General features: G+C 46.2%; 1 protein-coding gene across 3 annotated transcripts in view; it reads right to left on the bottom strand.

The window, feature by feature from the left end:
* Nucleotides 1–8596: 8596 nt before the first annotated feature.
* The window catches only part of chst11 (carbohydrate (chondroitin 4) sulfotransferase 11), a 62966-nt gene continuing 58200 nt past the window's right edge, over nt 8597–13362 (bottom strand). For all 3 annotated transcript variants that reach the window (XM_018729752.2, XM_018729753.2, XM_018729754.2), the window contains exon 3: nt 8597–10354. In XM_018729752.2, coding sequence (XP_018585268.1) covers nt 9500–10354 — 855 coding nt within the window. In that variant the 3' untranslated portion in view covers nt 8597–9499. The remainder of the gene's footprint in view (nt 10355–13362) is intronic.

The raw sequence follows: 13362 nt of genomic DNA, 5'->3' as shown, positions 1-13362 counted from the left end.
AATAGGAAATTCAAGTCATAGCAGGTAAATCATGCTCATGAAAAACAAATTTTCTCCAGTGACTGTAAGGATTTATTTTGAATATATAGACAAACTGAAGAGGTACACAGGCACCGACTTAGAGCGTGCTCCAAACTCACATCTCAGCAACACAGACTGGTGAAATTAACTGGGATGGTAGGTTCTTTCAACTCCAATAACTCCCGGCAAGAGTGTGCTAAGAGAAGAATTGTGGGAATGTGAGACGGGGCAAAGACAGAGGGGGAATGTAGCAAGAACGTGCCATATTCCTAACATAACAGCCGAAAAATTGAAGTCCAGCACTCGGGCGTCTTTTCTCATGTAGAAGATCTTAATGGAAAGAAAGAATCTGTCATTTATCCCTCCGGTCTCATTCCGTGTGCTTCTGAGCCTGGTGAGGAGTGTGAGTGTGTATGAGGGTGTGTGAGCGGAATCAATAGATGTGCCCAGGAAGAGGGATGACTCAGCCCGCTTTCATTTCATTCCAGGAGAAGCTCCATCAATTTTTGATATTTCTCCATTAAGAGCGAGATCAGTGGAGTCTGGTCAACAAACCAGACGGAAGACACATCTGAGCGTGAGAAAAAGTTAAGAATACCTCAACAATGCTACTCGTCAGATTTCTTTTTATACCATATCCAAAATCACTTAGACGTGAAGCTGTATGAAGAGGTAAAAGGAAAGCAGGACTCTAAGCTATCGAAGGCATGTTTTCTACTTGTCATGTGTCCGAGGGTTAGCTAAACCAAAGTTCAAGGTAAACTAGACAGTACAACCTGTATATGAGAACCTCATGACGAAGTGACTGAACTTCAGAGTGAAAGGGCTACCTTGTTCCAGTTGGGCTTTAGGTCAGGTCTTCTTTCACTTTTCTAACTTCTTCCCATGAAGATCAGACTTCATACACATACACAAATGCATCATATGAAGCCACTTGTCCCATATGGGGTCGCAGGAGCTTAATCTGGCAACACAGGGTGTAAGGCCGGAGGGGGATGGGACACACCCAGGACAGGACGCCAGTCCGTCACAAGGCACCCCAAGCGGGACTTGAACCCCAGACCCACTGGAGAGCAGAACCCGATCAAACCCACTACGCCACCACACCCTCCTAAGGTCAGACTTTCTTTCTCCAATTTAGAATTGAGTACTGTAAGAAAGTCAGAATTAATGCTCTGACCTGGGTTAGCAGTGAGGTGTAATTTAAAACAAGGTTAATACTTCTGATATGGAACAGAATTTGACGGCAACCGAAACGAGCAAACTGATGCTTTTCTACGTGAACGACAGGTCTTAGATTTAGGTATGTGAGGTACTCAGGTCATGTGATACACACCTCCACATTGGCAGTCAAATCAGGCTTGGTTATGGTTTCAGAACTGCACTTCAGCACGCAGAGGTCCATATGACAAGCAGAACATCTAATGAACATGAGTTGAAATGACAGAAGCCTCAGTGAACATCTACTTCCTTTTGGCTCAGTCAAATGTGAACCTTAAAGTAGAAGCTCATAATTTTATGTATAATAGGACCTTACACAATAATAGAGTCAATGTAAGAGGAGTCGCTCAATTAAAAGCTGGAACGACTGAATGGAACTTTATCTAGAAGATTCCACAGAGCTTTGCTTAAGACAATTCAGGCCTCCTTTGGTCTACGTCTGAAGGGACTGTGGCTTGGGGGGAAATTCAGAACTGAGGTGGCTCTAACCTTGAAATAGCCATGAATAATGACTGACTTACTGTTTTACCCATTTATGCAGCTGGGTAATTCTTTACTACAGCAATTTAGGGTAAGTACCTTACTCAAGGGCACTACAGCAGGAGGTGGGATTCCAACCTGAGTCCTTTAAGCACAAGGCAGCAGCTCTAACCACCACACTACCTGCGGTCCCCTTTTTCTTCTCTTTCAACTTTCAATCACACCTGGAGTGTTATATGGAATAACAGGCAGACATGGTGCTACACTGCACTCATCTGCTGTTTTTCCACCGTATTTCCATAAAAATATGACAACCTGGAATAGCTCGCCATGAAGTACTTGTCTTGTGTTAAAAAAAGAAAAAAAAAAAAAAAAAAGTACAGGGCTCTCTCACAAAATGATCCTAATTTGTGCCTGGACATTGAAAGGTGAATTCTTTTCAAATGAACCTTAATTACCTTAAATAATTTAAAAGAGGAAAAATGCGTTCCTCATCCACGAAAGGTCATCCAGCATGCAAAATTCCTGCCTTATCTTTTAAACACACAGAAAGAAGTAATCTAAACCGGGCGAAGGATATCAGAACTACTGTGGACACCTATAAATTCAGACTTGAGACCCCATGTTGAAAATTGCTTACACATTTGTGTGGTCGCTTTTTCAGCTCACTGTTTTTCTCAAATTCTGTTTTTCCAACGGGGGGGGAGGGGTGTGGTGGTGCAGTGGGTTTGACTGGGTCCTGCTCTCTGGTGGGTATGGGGTTCAAGTCCCGCTTGGGGTGCCTTGTGATGGACTGGCGTCCTGTCCTGGGTGTGTCCCCTCCCCCTCCAGCCTTGCGCCCTGTGTTGGCAGGTTAGGCTCCGGCTCGCCACAACCCCGCTCGGGACAAGTGGCTTCAGCCAGCGTGTGTTTTTCCACCAGTTTATGTTAAATAAGTGCCTGTACATACAAAAAAAAAAATCTTAGATTCCTCAAAACGGTCACCTTAAAAACCTTAATAGCAGCTTCACAAACAACACATTCGGTTATCACATTTCAACAGAGGTACTCAAACGCTACATATACATTTTCACCTTGTCCCCACCAAGAACTGGATACTTTCTGGAAATGCTAAGAATGTTCTAGAACTCCCGCCCCCAAGGCATTGAAACGGCTATACTGAATTCCCTGCCCGTGTGTTCGATGTCTCAGCGACCTACTCCTGGGGTCAAGGAGCTGTCATGGCTAATTCCTGCTTGCTTTCTCCTTGCTGTCAACTGCCAGTAACAACCAAGCCCAGTCAAGGTCCTCCAACTGCACTGCTTGCTTAGCGTTAGTGGCACTTCATGCTTTGCCAGGTAGACAGAGCACAGCTGTATATGAGATTAGGGATGGTGACATTTTGGAGGTGCCACTCTGGAGACTGACACATTCTTCCGGATGCTAGTTAGATCTCCAGAGAGGCCTCTTGGCCACCGTGGCGTTATAAAAGTTGCATGAGTATCCAAAAGACCTGTGTGTGATCCCACGTGCTCCACAAGCAGCACCCAAAGTGACAGGTTCCAACCAACCTTTACTTCCTATCTGAAGTGAACGTCTTCCGTCTCACAGCTGCTTGAGCGGGGAGGTGTAATTTTGATGGGGGCGGGGAGCTTATGTTAAATATGTGAAAATATCTGTGGGTAAAATGCCTTTTGAAACAACTTTTTTTTGGCTTGCCTCTTTTGATGAACTGCACCAGGCTCAACAGCTGTGTTTGTGAAGCAAGTAATGGAAAATTTATCTGCTGCTTTACGCTCACACTCTGGTGCATCGCATCCTTCCTGGCAGTTAGCAACATCACACACATACACACTTCTGCGAGAGATCTTTCTCACTAATTACATGCAATAGCAGCATGGTTTGGCCACAATTAAAAAAAAAAAAAAAGTGTGATTAGATACCTCGCTTGAAGGACCATCCCCAACAGCTCCTTCTTGTTAGAGGGCCCATGTGTTTGGAAGACTGTACTACCTTTACACAATGCAGATCGATCAATCACTCACACACACACTGCAGGGCTTAGAGGCCCTCCAGGGAAAGCCTTCAAGCCTGCTGCTTGGGCCAACTCTGAACCCAGAGCCTGGATCACTCTAATGAGAGTGGGATCGAGCAGAGCCTTTGCGTGTGTGCGTGCGTGTGCATGTTCTGAAGAGGAGCCTGCAGGAGAGCCACACCACCCTGCACAAGGAGCAGAGCTTCTACAAGCCCACACTGCTCAGCTAAAGCATAATATTCATCTTAAGTTGTCGAAAATTCAATAAGCTTTTACATAGACACATTAGCCGAATTACAAGTCTGATGTGCAATATGGTTCTCTAACAACACATGAATTTACTAAACCTCATCCATTTATTTCTTTTAAGTCTTTCTCCTGAAACAGTTCCCTCATCATTGGAAGGGCTCATAGACTAAACGTGAAACTAACTTTTAAAAAAAAAAAAAAAAAAAAAAAAAAAAAGGCTGTAAGGGGCACTTGAATTGAGCGGCAAAACGTTTGCAAGATATACCCGTTTTCCTCGCAGTTTCCAGCCCAGTTTTTCTGCACAACGCAAACACGTACAGCAAATCAACCACCTCCTCTCTCAGAAAGAACGGTGAGAAGTTAAATTGGTAAGAAATACTTCCTCCAAACAGAAGCATCAGTGTCAGATAAATGCCTCAAGGAGCTGATGTCATTATGTGGATGAAAAGTCCTCCGTGTGACTCCTCCTGTCACTTGCAATCTCGTTCAGCCTTCCCATCAAAAGACGACTGTTTACCGCTACCAGACAAAGGCAGCCGCGTCGCCGCAATTGTTTTCCCCTTTCTAAAAATTGCCGTATCAATGCGGTTCCAGGAAAGTTTGTTCTGACCTCTAGAGACAGGTGCCGTTTGTTCCGGTTCAGTAAAAACGTAGCTCTGCATCTTCCACAGGGGTTTGATAAAGGCTTGTTAACTCAATCCGTCCGTTTTCACTATGCAAGAAGGCCGGATGTGAGAGAGACGCAAGAGAGACGCTCAAGGAGAGCAGGGTATCAAGCAGGGTACCAAGCAGGGTGTACACTGGGTGTGATGCCAGTCCATCACTGGATATTCGTTCACTCACTCGCTCACTCACAAAGGGCCACTGGCAGTCCGTTCACTTGCATGTCTACAGAAAAAAGGAAACCAGAGCAACAACACGAAAATGAGACAAATATGGGAAGGTTTTTTTTCCAGCAATTTTATTGGGAAACACCAGAGAAAAGAAGGACCAACAGAAGTCACACCTCAAGCGGTTGGTGTTTCCAGAACAGCAGGTCAGCGTGCCGACCCAATGACACCCCCTCCCCTCCGCCCCCACCCCTCTAAGCAAGTCTGTTCTGTAGGAAAGAGTTAAAACGTCACCGTGGAAACCCAACATGTAGGAGCAGCCTTCTCGGAGAAGACCTCCAGGTATAAATAAATAAATTAGAATAACAGTATCCGAGTCCTCCGTACAGCAGGGTGGGTACGCTGCCGTTCTGTGTTCTCAAGGTTGGAGCACATAATGCGACCGTTTTTAAATTACTAATTATTATTTTGAGCACAGCACAAGGGCATAATTGTGGCACCCACACGTCACACACAAGAGGATATGAAATCACAGAAAAACATCCAGGAAACCTTCTTACCCAACATATTCACTTGGAGTAACAGCGAAAACGGTTCAAGTCATTTTTCACTTCACATATACACAGTTCAAAAGTGGACTGCAGCTAGGAGCATTATAAACCGTTTTAAAAATCTTGACGGTCATTTGAAAGATGTGAAGACATGAAAAATGTTTGGATGCTACAACACGTCTCCCTTTCATTCGCAACGATCCGGTCAGCTCTAGAAAAACGCACATCTTTTCTCTTGGCGAACAGGTTATACGGTAACCTTTCGCTACCGGAGCCACAGTAATACCCCTGTGCTCTCACACACAGCCATTGTGCACAACAAAATTGAGGAAAAATGATTACGATGACACCGGATTACATACCGCATGAGAGGTGAACCCATAATGAGCTGAAAACATAGTTCCAAACAAAGGAAAACCAACCTAACGCACAAAACCAAAGCAGTCAAGTCTGGGAGGTTCTGAGAACCTGGTCTTGGAAGGACTACGACACTTCTGAGCAACCAGGTAACATGCAAAAGCACACAAGCAGAAGGTGGCCTTAAGAGGCGAATGTGTGAAATGGGATATGCTGAGCCAGTCAATTGTCATTCTGTTCAGAGGTGCTTTCAAAAGAACCACAAAATTTCAGTTCCCACAAAGAAAAAAAAAAAAAAGATATCCGTGTTGATGCATCTGCTCTAGCAAGAGGTACCTTGGAAATATTACGCTTAGTGAACCTGTGAGGTTCCGCAACATGAAGACAGACCTCCATGGGAGGAATCCAACCACCCTTTCACAATTATAGCCTGAGACCATCTTCCGGCCCCTTCCCTTTTGGCCCTACCCCTTTGCCTAGATTGCCAACGGGGTGGATCCAGGGCGAAGGGGGAACGATCGCATTTGTGGAATGTGTTCAAGTGAGCAATCGTAAAGTGCTTAAGATGAGTTTGCGATGAGAAGGCACTCGGACGCAGAAGCACCCAGCGACTGACAGACCGTTGAGCAAACGCATGTGCCACTCTATGAGTCAATATACCTTTGATAATGATGTATGTTGGGGTGGGGGGGGGGGGCACCGAAAGGCACTGAGCACGGGAGAGGATCTGAGGGGCTCGGCCTGCGAAATGATGCACGGCGCCGAGTCGGAAAGTCCGTTCGCTCCGGAACGTAAAGTGTTCACGGCCACCTCTTCCTCTAGACACGAGGGCAAAAGAACGAGCGTGTTGCTCACAAGTGCCGTTATTATAATCTCAACCACTTTGTTTTCTGCTCTCTGGAGCCACCAACCGCATCCATAGCAAAGGCCTTAATCGTGTTTGCGATGAGCTATCGATTTTGTCGAAGCAGTCATTTCTCCGAAAAGGGGAGACGACGACGACAAGTGGCGGGACGGCAAAGAGGACGCGTCGCCATGGGTGACGAGGGGTACGCCGCCACGACCCAGGGTCCGCCTGAGAGCGGTGCTCAGTCACTCCTGGTGCCACAGAATTTGCTCAATGTCCTGCCAACAGGCTTCAAGACAGCACTCTCAAGAGTAAGTAATCATCTCAAAGAAATATTTCTTGAATGTTCTACGAAGAATCTTCCTTCTTTGCATCACTTTTGAAACGAACATAAAAAGTGATGAAACGGCCCATAGTCAACAAAAACAAACGTCTCATGCGGCCCCATTTCTGAAACTTAATCCTAAAAGCTCCTTTGTGCAAATGTTCCAAACTCCGAAATGAGTTCAAAATATCAGATGTTTACAGTGCACATTATGTAATTCTGTACGAATAAAGGCTGCCGCTTGCTCAACACTTAAAATATCCTCCCATGTGCAGTCGCTTGTGAAACTTGTGCTGGAAATTAATTTAATTGAAAGGAAAAATGATGTATAAAAGGGAATCCACAGGAAGCGAGAACAAAGAGGGCTTTTAAATGATCCATTTTAAACCCGGACCGTGGGTGGAACGAACCGCTCCTAGTTCTCCCTCTTGTGGGATTTTATAGCGCTGTTTGTTTTAGGAGCCGCTCTTTTTCTGGGGCTGGGATCATAGTGTCATAGGCCAAAGCTCTCACACTGGGGGGGATAAACGGTACCCGGAGAGGAGGAAAAAAAAAAAAACCCCCATGCAGTGAAAGTGCGCGAGATGATTTTGCTGGGCTACGCCAGCTCAATATGGGCACAGCTGGGGAACGGGGGGCCTCTGCCAGCCGCTGAAACGCCTTCCTGGCAGCACTGGCCTGCCCCCGGGGAGGGTGCTTCGATAGGCCTAATGATAGAAAAATGAGCAGGGTAAAAAAATTCTGCTTTCTCCAGGAGACCGCTAACCGAACTGCACCACCTTGAGAATATTATTCTCCATCACAAGGACACCTTTCACACCTCTACACAGCAGCGTGGCTACATGGGCTGCAGCGCACACGCACAACCTCTGAACACGTTTTGAAGCTGAAGAAATAAATGACAGTATAAACTGCTGCTTTTTGACACTGACCAAAAAAAAAAAAAAAAAAAAATCTCCAAATCGAAGTTCAATTTCTCTCTGAAGTGTCCAGAATGAATGAAAAATACAGGAACATAAGCAGAAGGCTTTTTAAAAACAACCCAGTTTACCCCCCCCCCCCCCTTTGCAATGATCTCTATGGAAGGGCCTGTTATTTATCCAAAAACTTTACCCCAACAGTTTGCCCTCTGAGCCTCACATTTCACCACTGCACTTGCTTTAATTCTACACCACACAGAATCCATCAAATGACTACATTTAACATTCACTTAAGATTTTTGGGACCCAAAAGTGAGGAAAAACTTGCTTATTCTTAAAACCCACACTGAACTTGGCGTATGTTTGATAGTGACATCTTGGCGCAAAAGGGGACTCTACCAAATCGAAAGAAACCCTGTGGCACCAAACGGGAATAAAAACGTCTTCCCTCGCCTGCCCACCCAGAATGCTCCAGAACACAGAAAACAAAGCCACATATTGTATATGAGCTCAAGAAACACAAAACAAACAGCAGACTACATACAAACGGTGATGTCGTTAACATTTTAAAACAGTATTCCTCTTCATAATCAACTGATTCCGTCTCCCTGGAGAAAAAAAGTAAATCTCAAATCTTTTCACAAAGAAATTTAAATAACTTCTGTGCTGCTCGCAGCAAGTTTTTTTTTGTTTTTTTTGCAAAATCAAAACAAATCAACAAAAGAAAAAAAACCATCTTAATTTACAAAATGCAAAAAGAAATAACATTTGGTCATGAAAAGCAGGGATCCTAGGTCTAAAGCCTCAGCAAGTTTCACAAATCCTCAGTCACTATGGAGGCCACGCCCCCATGATGCAATCAAACCAGTGGGAGGAGCCTCCAAAAACACCCACCCCTTACAGGGCCCACGGTCTTCTGCATACATCTGTGGCTCTGATCTTCACGTACGGGCAGGCAGAGGGTCCAGCCCCGCTCTGGGGAAAGGGCTTTTGGGCTCATCCCAGCTTTGTGCTTCCTGTCAATCCCAAAATTTACCAGTTACAGGCTGTTGTCTGGGGAGAACGCGGAGCGTTTTGGGCTCTCCCGTAGTTCTGGGACGAAAGTGCTCCGGATGCAGCGACAAGGGTGCTGCGTGTCTGCCGTAAGGAATTCGTTCGGAGGATCTCGTGCGAGATGCATGCCGTTACCGCTTTGAGTGAGAAAACCAGTTTGATGACCTCAGTCTTACAGCACACCTCACACAACTACAGACTGATGCGACAAACTTTTGAGAACACTGAAACTACCGCTGGGCGGCTGTGTTCGTCAGTGGCACGAATGAGCCGAGGAGAAAGTTCGGGTAGCGGCAGCAGCAGCGGAGAACTCTTTAGTTAAGAGTAAATCACTTTTTTTTAATAACACAAAGCAAAATAATGGTACAAGCCCCTTCCCTCCCAAACTCTCCCAGTGCCCGGAAGCCACATTTGTTAAGTATTACATTATGACCAGTCTGCACCTCACAGGCTTCTGTGGATCACAGTCCAGTCCTAGAAGAAACTCTGTTGGGTGGAAAACGCCCACGTCCACTTGGCACCTTGTACCCTCCCACGGATCTGAGTCGTGTTTTAGTGGAACCCCTGCCTAAATGACACTTGAAAAGTCTTATTATTATTATTAGTTTGTATTTAAATAGATCCCAGTCCTTTATTCCATCTTCAGGTAGCTGGGTATAGAGTAGTTGAACATGAGGAAGTCCATCTTGTACAGCTGGTAGAGCTGTGCCTGCTGCTGGGAGCTGACGTTGTGGAAGAACTCGGCCGCCATCTGGTCGGTGGTGCGGGTGGACTTGGCGTACGTGGGGAACCGCAGGTAGTTGCTCACCCCGGCCAGCCGGAGGACATAGTTGGCGTCCTCTTCCAGGGTTTCGTACTTGCCCACCAGGTCATAGTGGATATGGCAGGGGTGACACAAAGAAAAGACCGTCTGCCAGTGCTCGTTGAGCGGGCCCTCCCGCTGAGTGGCCGGGTCCACCAGGTAGTCGGCAAATTCCTGGAACTTTACGTCGGTGCCGCTCTGCAGGGATTCCTGAGTGGCGTTCTTACGGTAGCGACGCACGATCTTGGTGCCAAAGCGCTTGTGGAAGGAGGTGTTGTACTTGAGCGTGAACTTGTTCCGGTAGGCCGACACAAGCCTCTCAAAGGGCTCGCGCACAAACAGGAACTTGAGGTAGCTCTTGAGCCGGTAATTGATTTCCGGAATGCTGTACTGGTTCAGCGTCTTCAGGTTCGAGGGCACGTGCGCCTCGTTGGATGGGATCTCCATGGGATCAGTGTACTTTCCCTGCCCCGTCAGCACCATCATCACCCGCTTCCAATTGGTGCAGGCCACTTTGGGCACGTAGCAATAGATCATCTCGTGGTGTTCATCCACCACCAGGTGCTTGAGGTCACCGGGGGTCAGCACGCGCCGCTTGCGACTGGTGGCGCTGTGGGCCCGGCACGCCTCGGCCACCTGGTCTCGTCTCGTCTGGTGCAGGACCGCTGTGGCGGAGTACTCCGACTGGAGGGGAGCACAAGGGGAGAGGCGAGAGTCAGACAACCTGGACCGCGAGGGCACACCTTGTACCGCGAACTTCAGGCCTGGATACTACCACACATTGTGGCTTCTGGTCACATTCCAGTACGTAGCAGCGTGGAATAAATATTGGAGTGCTGCTTTCTGGAATTTGACTGAACTATTCTGGTGACATACAGCTGTTGTATCCCCAAGCAAGGCACTCTGTCTAAAACAGCTTCTGCAAGAGCCCGACATGAAACCGAAGAGGGGTTAGTACTTATTTTCAACGGCAGCAACACTGGGTTACAGCAAACATAACAGTATCAAGAAATATATAAAACAGCACAACTCATGTACCATTTCATTTAAGTGCCTTAGAGCGTTTAAAAGGGGAAGATTTATAATATAAGAATAAATGGTAAAACAAAAATATAACTCTTGTGACAATGTGTCACCAAAACAAGAACACGTGACCCAGTGAGATGGAAAAGAGAAAAAGACTAAACTGTAAACAGGAAGGGGAAAGGAGGAAAAAAAAGCCAGCCTGCCTGCCTGCCTGCCCCCCCCCGAGCCTCCCTTGGAGAACCTTTCAACCACCACTTTATTTAGGGGTGCGAGACGTGAAGCGCGCCACAATAATCCCACTCTGAGCATCCCTGCCTACACGTCCCCCAAGACGGATAAAACGAAAAGCCAGCAAAAGGTACAATATGAGACATCCAGAGAAGACAACAAAATTATACGAACAACAGAAGAGGAGCAGAACAGAAAGAAATCAGCACTATCAAATATTTGTATAAACTGCTCTCGGGCTTCCAGATTGCCTTATGTTGACGGTTTAAAAAGAAATCCATGTGGTAAGTTGCCTTGGACAGGAAGACCTGTATCAATTATAGGTATAAACATCATCCTCTCCTCGTAATTATAGTGCAGAGAATTTATAAATACCAGTTATCCCCCTCGATAGTCTGTGAGGATGAATCCGTTTGCCATAAAGACTCATGAATCGCACGTGTGCAAACACGCTTCCTTCAGAAGGCGGCCTTTTTTCCTCCTCCGTAACATTTGGAACTCTGAAGACCTTTATATGAACCCAAGATCAGTACTTGTGATTCTACCCTTTTCTAATAAATACTAAGACTCTGTTCTCCACATAGCCCCCCTGGGAAAAGCCCGACTCCTTTTAGCGAACTCAATTGAACTGACAAGCTTCTGTGCGTCACGTGGCCGTGACTCCGCCACAATACCCCGTTTGCCATACTTTCCATTGGACGGAAATAGAATTCCTCCGAATAACTACGGAGCTATCGAAGTTACGCGTTACCCAAGTCCTTCTCGTGCCAACGGGGGGGTCACGCCACCAAGTGCCGAGCGTCGTTTTCTGCCTCCTGAGTGACAGCATCAGTCACTTCACCCTATATTTAGAGTTTCACCCTTGTAAACTTTATTGAAAGGACAGAGCCCCTGGGATTACTGCCAATCAAGCCTCCTAACAACAGGCACACTGTCCTTAAAAACACGTCAAAAGTTTGGGGGGGTGGAAAATTGAAAGACGACGTGCGCCTTGCTACTGATGCAAATTGAGCCAAAATAAGATTTTCAAACTGCACAGAAGCCAAGGAGGAGGCTCGCATTGATGGAACAGTGCCGTAACACCAGTGTGTTCGAGTGCCAGTGAGCAAATGCTGAAATTGTGTTTGGAGAGTAGAGATGTTGGCACACTAGTGTTTAAGAAAGAAAAAGTCCATTTGTTTTTAGTTTCAGTAGTACAGTTTTAAAAAAAAAAAAAAAAAAAAATTACCTATGTGTGTGAGATGAAGAAGCTGACTTAATAGGAGCACTCGGGGGGCTGTGACCCCCAAACTGGGAGAGTGGCTCCAGCAGATTCCGGGAACAACATCTGAAGCCTCTCTCGAGAAGAGTGCAGTCCTAGGAACGGCTAAGATGCTGCATAGAACCCTCAAACTCCAAGACCTGTAGTAGAAGACCAGAGCTTGAGGAAAACACACAAACACCACCCCATGAGATTTTTTCATATATCTCTGAATTCCATGAAACCATCCCAAGATGGTTTTTCCAAGACCGTTGGGAGAGGAGCTCCTTCTTTTGAAGCAGTAGAGCCGGCAGCGGCGGAGCGCTGGAGGAGGCGGGACTCTTTCCTACACCATTCCGGCGTTTCACAATAACTGCATCACGACCGAAAAGTGCCTTCCACGTTCACTCCGACCACGGCGCTTTGTTTCCACTCGAGTTTACACAAAAAAAAAAAAGCTAATCTTTTCGTCTCTGCTTATTCACATCCCGAGAGACGCGTGTAAATTCTTTGTTATGGATAATTGTCACTCCTTGTCAATGATCGTAGAGCGCCGATTCATCACGCGCTATCATTATGCTCTGCCGGGTAACCGTTAGAACGCTGTAATTAAGGAGGCTTTTGATGTCTGGAGCAGTTTGGAAAGTCGTCTTCTCCTCGCCCTACACATGTAGGTTTCCAGAAGACGGGAGCAGCAGCGGTGTAAGTCCAGCGTTGCATTTAGAGGAGGAAAATGACACACAGAGAACACCAGTCCCGAGGAATCAACTTTTTCCTGACTCTGTTGCTGTTGTTTTTGTTGGTAGGTGAGAGAGGATGAGATTTAGAATCCAGTTACAAGTGCCATGATTGCACCAATCCATTGCTCTGGGAGACACAACAGCTGGATGCTTCGTCTGATCCCAGATTAATCTTTTCTTTGCGCTGCAAAGCTCACCCTCCACACAATCACACCGGTTTTCCCAGCAGCCCTGGAAAAACAGACCGTCTACGATAGCAATCGGCAGCAAGACAAGCAGGACTTCCTAAACCTCTGCCTCTCTCACACACACAGTTTGCCAAAAGAACTCACCGAATCACCGCATTCTTTAACTTCATTTCATTGTGAATCTATACCATTTTGGGGGGGGGGTAATGTTTTTTTATGTGAAGTTTTATGAAAACATCTATGTACACCTATACTGGTGCATCAAATAAC

The sequence above is a fragment of the Scleropages formosus genome, chromosome 21 (assembly GCF_900964775.1).
Source record: "Scleropages formosus chromosome 21, fSclFor1.1, whole genome shotgun sequence".
Classification (NCBI taxonomy): Eukaryota; Metazoa; Chordata; class Actinopteri; order Osteoglossiformes; family Osteoglossidae; genus Scleropages; species Scleropages formosus.
This window is presented reverse-complemented; position numbering and strand designations above follow the sequence as displayed.